Consider the following 9,326-nt stretch of genomic DNA (forward strand, 5'->3'; position numbering starts at 1 on the left):
GCAGCGGTACTACGGCTGAGAGCTTCAAGCGGTACTACCGCTGGGGTTCGCAGTACTACCGCTGGGACCAGATCTCAGGGAGAAGACTGCAAGGGAGCCTTCAACGAAGGGAAAAGCTCAGAGGGTGCAAAGGGGTTGTGTACGTGTTGATTCCATCCTAGCCTAACCAATGCGGATCCCCTCTTGATAGTACGGTGACTCTTACGACACAAGACCACCAAAACTGAATCGAAAGGGCTACACCGTCTTCGCTTCAAACTCTAAGGGGAGGGAATCGTCTCGCCAAAGGATGAAACTCTGAAATACTCAACGCACATGATTAGTCCACAAATATGTTGTCATCAATCACCAAAACTATTTAGAGAGAAACATGCCTTAACAACTTGTCTGATCCAACTCAAAAGCTTGTCACCATTGAAACAGGGGAAAACCATTTTATGAACTTTGGAAATGCTTTTCATAAATTGAGCAACACATTCATATTTATATCAAATTTTACTGTTAATGTGTTTTCGAGACTAAACTGTGTAACTGTAACTCCCTCAATTGTAATTGTGCTAGAGATTCACCTTGATTTTCAATTTTCTTTCCGATTGCAGTCTACACTTGCACTTGTGGTGGTTCCTTCTCAATAGTTACAGAGGTAGAAGTTGGACATCGAGGGATTGGAGGGTGGGCAGTTTCACCTTGCACTTTATTGAGAATTGAGAAGATCTCAGCCTACACCTCTGAGTTTGTCTCTACCAGTAATTCTGCCTTGTCGATCTGCTTCTCCAGTGACTCCACCTTGACCAAACACGTGTTGATTTCGTCAGTCTGTTCATGGATCTTGTCTTGCTTGAGCCCCATCACTGTCACCTCATCACGCGGAGCATCCCGACTCTTCGGTGATCTCGTTGTGTTTCGTGCGAGTGCCCATGACCGGGTCGAACACAACTCTGGAATTTTACCACGGGAAGTACTAGAAACCCTTGTCAGTGACCCACCTTTCCACCGCCAAAAAATGACCACCCTAATCGAAAACAACGAGTGGGATTTTACCAAGACGAAACCCAACAGCCGCTGCCCCGATCATTGCACCCTCAAGGAATTGACTGGCTATTGATACCAACTGATATGATCATGATATGATCGACATGAAATACACATGAACTAACTCGATTTACTCATGGATACTCGTTTAAGTTTGGATACAAACCGACGATCAACCAATTCTACCAAGTAGTTCTAGGATTCTACACTAGAGCTAGCTATTACAACATGGAGAAGAGGTAAGATACCGATCCACCGATTGTGGAGGGGTTTATAGCTAGGGGAGATAGAGGGTGATCATGACACACAAGCAATAGCGTGACGAGCAAGTACACTGTAGCACAAGCCGAGTTGATGGCAACGACGTGAGGAGGAACAGAGAAGTGCGCTTGGTTCATCTCACGCCTTGATCGCCCATTACTCGAACGAATCCAGAGCGTCCATCCATTTCTTGTAATGATTCATCAGTTCTTCATGCCAAGTGTCCATTTCTTCTTAACTTGAAGTGCAGAGTTTCACAGTCCGACACACACAGATACAAACTTCTTGCGAGAATCAAATGGAATCGAATACGGTGCCATTTAGGAAAGCCACGGAAAAAGCGAGAGCATAGCCCGGCACTTTCCTAGCGACGGCACGAATCGTGATGCGCCATCCGACGGTCCCAGCCAGTTCGGGCACCCACGGCACCGGGCTAAAATCCCCTCCCGACTGCTCCGCCGCCACCCCGACCGTCCACCGCCCCCTTCTTCTCTCCCAGCAACCTCACTCGAGCTCTCGAAGCGGCGCAGCTAGGGTTAGCTCCGGCCACGAACCCCTAAACCCTACCACTCCCCCACCGCCATCGCCGACTCCTAGCAGGCAATTTAGCCGCTGCCCCTCGCCGCCCGCTTCGATCCGGGGCTAGGGTTCTGCGGTTCTCCGAGCCCCGTTCGGGCGCCGGGGTGGTGGTGGTCTCGGGCGGCGGTATGGCGGGGTACGAGGAGGAGAACCTGAACGCCATGAACGGCTACGAGGAGGACGAGGAGGTGGAGGAGGAGGTCGAAGAGGAGGTAGAGGAGGAGGAGGAGGAAGAGGAGGCGGAGGAGAGGCCCGCCGCCGAGGGATCTCGAGATGGAGGAGGTGGAGGGGATGCCGTTGGTAGCGGAGACGCTGGCGGCGTGCAAGGTGGTAGGGACGTGCCTGCCGAGCCCGCCGACGGGTCCGGGTGAGTTGGTTGCGCTTTTAGGTTTTGGTTTGGTCCGTTGGACTAGATGAGGTTTGGTTAACTCGTTTGGTTTGGTCTGTGCTTCTCTACAGGAAAATTTTCGTTGGGGGTGTAGCCTGGGAGACAACCGAAGGTAGATAAGTAATTCCTGTACAGCATGTTTGGCAAAAAATGGGAAGGGGAATGGGAGTTTAATGTAGGGAGTTGTATTGAGATTAGACATGGGATGAGTCGTTTTATTCCCAATCATCTGTTTGGCGCATGATGAAAATTATGTGTGAGAGTTTGATGAGAAATTGTATTCCCGTGTTTGGTTCGTGGGAATTGACAAGGAAATAGACAAGGGAAATTAACGTAAGTTATGATGAAGGGCTAAGATTGACTCACTAAAACAATTCCCTTCCAACTCCCACCCCCTCCCCTGTTAATAAAACGGTGGGAGTTGGAGTCTCAAGTCCCATGACTATTCCCTTATCAATTCCCAATCCCCCTAACCAAACAATAGATTTGAAGTCTCGTACCCCTTCAATTCCCATTCCCTAGCTCTAACTACCCCCAACCAAACATGCTGGTAGGGTATTTTGCCAAGGATGGGACGATTTTAGTTTTTAGACTTGTCATACAAAATGCTCCAGCTGTGGGTGATTGATTACAAACATTTGAAAAGAGTTGAGAACAAAATAGTAGTTAGGTGCATTAGATCAACATAAAACTAACTCGTTTTACATTTACAAGAGAAGTGCATCTCAACGTCATTTCATAGCTAGGCTTAGATTGTCTGATCCACCTCATCACATGGAATACAGTGTAGTTCTGAATTGCTTATTTCTTCTGCTGTAAGAAGCTTATACATTGTTTTCAGCCGTATATTTTCACTGGGCAAGAACCAGAATTAGAATTTAGTGATCTGTGGGCCAACCTACTCCCAGTGATCCTTTAGTTCGCACATTAGTCAAGAAAAAGGGGACACAGAGCAAGAATATATGGCTACACATTTCTCCTTATTCTATCTAGAGCCATTTTGGTGTCTGTTATTAACGATTAAATTCTCCATTCCTGCATGCCTGGCTAGCTTGCTTAGATGGAACATGTATTTTCATGAATGGTGCCATCATCAAGAAATTAATTAATCTGAGGGAAACTTGTGTGGGAGTTGTGAGATACTGAGATCAGTTTGCTTAGATATCCAAAAAGTGTTGAAATTCTGAACTTTGTGTTACAATGTTCACACAAACTTTTTGTTACATGGAGTGGAGGGAGTACATTTCAGGTCCAAATTTTATGCACATATAAAGAAACGAAAACAATAAATTTGGCTCTAAATAGTACTCCCTCCACTCCATATTGCCCAGCGTTTTAGTGTTTTAGCTCCAGGACGCATAACGATCAGGGCAAAGTGTGGATAAAATCATAAAATTGTGCTGAATGGGTGATTATACCCTCAAAACTCGGAGTAACCTCTCTCTCTTTCTCAGCAGCCTTTGGCCATAACTGGCACTGGCCTCTTTCCCCTCACATGTCGCTTCACTCCTATCCCTCATGTTCCCCCATGCATGCATGCAGTGTAATTGACTTCCGGTTGCTAATGGGAAGGGGTGAAATAGGTAACCAATTGGGAGACAAACACAATATGCCGGGTAATTTTAAAAATAAATAGGAAGTATTGAGGAACAGAGGGAGCAAATGAACAGTTTTAGCTACTACTTATAGCCAAGTTTGTCCTTTTAGTTTCTCTATATGTATGGATTGAGTGTGGATTTGAGATTTTGTTTCATGTTAGATGCCTCTTTTATGAATGATGTATTAAATTCTCAGAATTTTAACGGCTATGAATGATGGTATTGATAATCGACTAATTGTAATTGGGTTGTGTTTGGACTGCTATGTGTGCTGACTGCTGTTTAGGAAGCTGAAATTCTTTTGTCACGTTAAATTAGGAAATTGTGATCCATAACGAGTTGACTTGGGTAGGGTAAAGGTCCGAAAGTTGGGGATAGGGGAAAGGGAACTTACTTCCAAACTACAATTATGCAGAAAATTCCGTAGTGTATGTTTCCATGATAATGTTCTGTCTGCGGTCATGTTGTAAGGTTAGCCTGGTTTATTCATACCTTGCTGTTGTTTGAGTCCAACAAATTATTCTCATGTATCTCACTTTCAGATTTTCAGTGGTTGTGCCGGTTCATACTATGTGGTTATTTGAATCTAACAAATGTTTCTCACATATCTCATTCAGTGCTGTACTGCTGTTTAATTTATTTACTTTGGCAGAGGAGCTTGGTCATAGGAGTATTATAGTTTTGATGTCACAGTGATCAGTTTGCAGTCTGATAAGGGGTGCTACTTGTTCATTAATGATACTCTGCTTCTGTTCTCTAGCCGTCTGTGATTAAACTCCTGTGTTTGTTAACTTTTGAATGGTGGAGCTTACCAGTTTTATAGGAGAAAACTGCTGTTACAACTTTTGACCATTGGAGCTTACAGTTAGTTACTCCCTCCGTCCGAAAAAGCTTGTCTTTCAAATAGATGTATCTAGCACTAACTTTTTCGGGACAAGCTTTTTCGGACGGAGGGAGTACTAGTTAAACACAAAAAAAGAGGAGCAGAATCTGGACATTTGAATTCACTAAAATTTATGAAATCATTGGAGAAAATATTAATAGTGTCAATTGTTTCCATCAATATTGTCGTTACACGAGTTATGATTATTTATTATCCATTGCTTAGTTTGGCATTCTCACTCCGTATTTGATTGTCTGCAGAACATCCACCAAGCATTTTCAGAAATATGGAGCTGTAACTTATGACTCATTTTTTTGTGTGCAGAAAAATTCACCAAGCATTTTCAGAAATATGGAGCTATAACTGATTCTGTGATCATGAAAGACAAGCATACCGGGATGCCTCGTGGATTTGGATTTGTTACATTTTCTGATCCATCTGTGATTGACAGGGTTCTGGAGGATGAACATACTATAGATGGAAGAACGGTAAGGCCTCCTTTGTTGACAGATAGGTGAAAAGGCTCTTCTATGTTGTAGCATTAACAACCAAAACATGCAAATCTGAGTGGGTCTGTTATACATTTTTTTATCTATTAAGGTTGAAGTCAAAAGAACTGTGCCTAGAGAGGAGATGTCAACAAAAGATGCTCCTAATAAGACAAGAAAGATCTTTGTTGGTGGCATTCCAGCATCACTAACTGAAGGTACATGTAAAAGCAAAAAGTGTTTTCTGTGTGCGAGCAATTTTTTTGAACTTGGTCACAAGTATTAAGTCGTAACCACTTGAATACTCCCAAGTCCCAACGTTAACATACACTAAGTTTTGAACATATTTGTTTCATGTGAAACATGTCTGACTCGAATTTTTTCAGACAAGTTAAAGGAACACTTCTCCTCATATGGGAAGGTGGCTGAGCATCAAATCATGGTTGACCATAGCACTGGCCGTTCACGAGGCTTTGGCTTTGTTACCTTCGAAAGTGAGGACGCTGTTGAAAGGGTTATGTCAGATGGGAGAATGCATGATCTTGGAGGGAAGCAGGTCACCAGCTTTCTCTTGTTATCTATGAAAATTAATATTTTTCTCTTGCTCCAGTTATTAGATTCAGTAGCGCTAGCGACTACTGTTAATGTTGCTGTCGAATTTTCAACCATGTCAATCATCGTTCCGTCCTGTGTTATTTTAGTATCGAGATAGTTGAACATGTACTGTCAAACTGCACAGTTTTGTAACTCATAGCTTAGTACACCCTCTGTTAATTAATATAAGATGTTTTGGCGGTTTAATATGAACTGCCAAAACACCTTATATTAATGAACAAAGGCCATAGCATTTAAGAGGTGTTTAATGGAGAGGGCGGCATGTTGGCTCCTGGGAGCACATGCTAAATCGGAAAAAAATGCTTGAAGTTTTAGAAGAATCTGATCTTTTTTACGGCAAACATGTCAGTGCCTTTTGAGTGCATGCAATTTATTGCGAAGTGACGTGTTGTGATCTGGAAAAAAAAACTGTGCTCTGAACAGCTTTAAAAATGGCCTTTTTACAGCACATATTTTGTTCTTCTCACCAGACAACATATGTCATTTCTTCATGAAACTTTGCATGCGGGTAGAAAACAGGAACATGTTTATAATTTATTTTTGCAGTTCTTTTTTTGTATTTATCTGTTCATCTGCGAGCATTTGAGGCCAGGCTCAGTTTTGAATATCCACATCAAAACCAAAGTTACTCTTACTCAGAATGCATTATTCATGTCAACTCTAGTCTGTACTGAGGTAGCACTTTGTTTTTAGCATGGAAGAAACTATTGAATATTTCTTTGTAAATCTCTGTATGGTTTTCATCTGCATTTTCAAGAGAATGTTACTTGTACGGTGCTTTTGTTACCCTGTCCAAGTGTCCAGACTTGCTGTTCAACCTATTCTAGAAATAAAAATTTCAAAATCATACTGCTGTAGGCTGACTGTTCTACATATTCTGTTGCATGTGATTTTGGATGGAAGTCTATTCTTTCTTGGCTGAATTAAATTCACTGGAAATCACTTTCAGATATCCAATTTCTCCTGAATATGTGTCACTTCTACTTTAGGAAACCCACTTAGGGTATATATGAAGGTAGATGCAGTTGTTGAGTGTTGACTCTTTGACTTCTCTATGTCATCTAGAGTCGACAATAAAATAATTCGTATGAAGTGGTGTCTTAAGGTTCTACACGAAGAGTCAGCCTCAAATGCAATGAGATCTATTTGTGGAAAATCTGGCTTTAACCGAGAGTCTCAGTTCTAGGCCCAGTTCTTTTCGCGGTGGATTCTGCAGAATCAAGATTCTAGAAATTTCTCACAGAATCTGCTTCCCACAGAATCTGCCGCCGAGTTCTTTTCTGAGATTGTAGTTTGAGATTGTGGATTCTGTTATGTGGCGAAATGTCTGTACTGCCCTTAGACAGAAAATGTTTGATGAATTGTTAACACTTTAGCTCTAGCTGCACTGACTTTCTCCATCTAAAACATACAGCCATCAGCGCATCTAATTCATCAGCACATACCAAAATTACCAAGCACCAAGTAGCAGTACCAAATTGGCAATTACCAAATTGAAATTGTCAAGCGAAAGATACAAATTTGAACATACATCAATGCATTAGCAGTACCATTTATTCATCAATACATGCATCTATCCATCCATCTATTCACCTAGATGTTGACAGAGAAACAGGGAAGAATACAGAGGTAGAAGAGAGACGAGACAGAGAAGAAGAGTTCCCGTCGGGCGTCTAGGCACGGCGGCCAGAGGCGGCGGGCTGCCCGTCCAGTGGGGTCACGAGGAGCGACGCTGACGGAGCTCCCGTCTGGCGGCGTCGTGAGGAGGGGCGCTGGTGGAGTTCCCGTCCGGCGGTGGCGAGGCGGGCCGTCGTGAGGAGAGGGGCCGCCCCGAGGCGAGAACCGGCGTGTAGGCTGGGCGGCCAGGGGGTGGCCGGTGGCGGGCTGGTGGAGCTCCCGTCCGGCGGCGGCGGGCGGAGCGGCGGCTAGCGCTCGTGGAGATCGAGCGTTTGCTGGGCCGTTCGGTCGTGCGAAAGGGGCAGTTTGGCTGTAAATTATCCCTCCAATAGGGGTACTCTCATATCCGAAACGTTTTCTTTGCTGGGACTTACCAGAATCCTGGGATTCTGCGAAAATCTATGTTTTTCTAGGATTTTGAATTGCACTAGGGTTCTGCAGAATCCGCTCAAGATTTTGGAAGGCAAATCGAGTTCTTCTCGCTCAGGATTTTCCAGGACAAGATTCTTCACAATCTGTTCAAAAGAACTGGGCCCTATTCTCTCCTCTCTCCACATGACTCTTGCCTTTGTTTATTTTGGAGTTAGGAATAACATGTGTGATTTGATCTCATTTAGAGTCTTTACTTGGTTGGCAGTCACCTAGTCAATGTTGTGTTAAGCATCACATGAATCAGGGTTAACATAAATTGTTTTGATAACTTCTCTACTTGGGTTTTGCAGGTTGAAATAAAAAGAGCCGAGCCAAAGAAACCTGGTGGTGGTGATTCAAGCTCTTACAGTAGACATAGCCATGGAGGAGGTGGCAATCGTAGCTCATACCGTGGTGGAGGTGGCGGTGGTGGTGGAGGCCGTTCCGCCATCAGCAGCAGCAGTGGCTATGGGTATGGAGCTGACTACCGATCAGCTGCAGCCGCCTACTATGGTAGTGCAGGATATGGTGCCTACGGTAGAGGGTATGGTGCATATGGAGGTAACCCTGCCTATGGGTCAGGTTTTGGCTCTGCTTATGGTGGTTCTATATATGGAGGCCCGTATGGTGCCTATGGGGCATATGGGGGTGCCTATGGAGGTGGCGCATATGGTGCACCTGGCGGCTATGGTGCAGGTGCAGGCGGGTATGGTGGCTATGGGGGAACTGGGAGCATGGGTGGTGGTGGGAGCGCGAGCGGTCGAGGCTCGGGCAGATACCACCCATACGGGAAATGAGTCCACAGCTGGTTCCTAGGATCTGATAATAAACACATACACCCACTCATTTCTGCTATGAGAAGTTGCAACACCCCATTGACTTTGTCGGATCAGAACATTTTGCATTCTTGCATTGCACTGGCATTGTATCGGACACAAATCTAGATTCTAGTTGCTGAAAACTGAACCAGCCCGAGCTTTATGTTGAAGCTTCAGCTGAAAAACTGTTGTATTCATTAGAACCCTTTAAAAGTCGAACCCAACTTTGTGATAGGAACAATATCTGTGTGTTGGCATGATGTATCACGATGTAACAGTCTCACCAAGCAACCTAACTCTTGGCAGAATTGACTCGCTCTAATTGGACTGTGACGTCTCTATTGCATTTTGGTCCTGCCCAGCCGCGCCGTGCAGCTAAGTTGGGACCCGAATATTGGGACTGGCTAGATGGCATCAGTCAGGTGTAAACACGTAATCCCTCTGTTTCAAAATATTTGAAATTTTAGATTTCGAAAATAGTTCATGCCACCCGGGATAGCTGCCACCAGGTCGACACCATACCATGCAAGTGCTTTGAGATTTGAGAAGAGAGTGGATTAATGAAAGACCTGCAAA

General features: G+C 44.2%; 1 protein-coding gene across 2 annotated transcripts; it reads left to right on the forward strand.

Moving 5' to 3' along the window:
• The first annotated feature begins 1,747 nt into the window (after positions 1-1,747).
• Positions 1,748-9,083, forward strand: LOC123148023 (heterogeneous nuclear ribonucleoprotein 1). Of its 2 annotated transcripts, XM_044567376.1 has the most exons (6): positions 1,748-2,239; positions 2,332-2,372; positions 5,066-5,229; positions 5,342-5,447; positions 5,616-5,785; positions 8,244-9,083. In XM_044567376.1, exons 1-6 carry the CDS (start codon positions 2,001-2,003, stop codon positions 8,727-8,729), a joined length of 1,206 nt encoding a protein of 401 aa, XP_044423311.1. In that variant the 5' UTR covers positions 1,748-2,000; the 3' UTR covers positions 8,730-9,083. The 2 variants fall into 2 exon arrangements, with proteins under 2 accessions (XP_044423311.1, XP_044423312.1); XM_044567377.1 differs by lacking the exon at positions 2,332-2,372.
• Positions 9,084-9,326: the final 243 nt, after the last annotated feature.

Source organism: Triticum aestivum, chromosome 7A (assembly GCF_018294505.1).
Source record: "Triticum aestivum cultivar Chinese Spring chromosome 7A, IWGSC CS RefSeq v2.1, whole genome shotgun sequence".
Lineage (NCBI taxonomy): Eukaryota > Viridiplantae > Streptophyta > Magnoliopsida > Poales > Poaceae > Triticum > Triticum aestivum.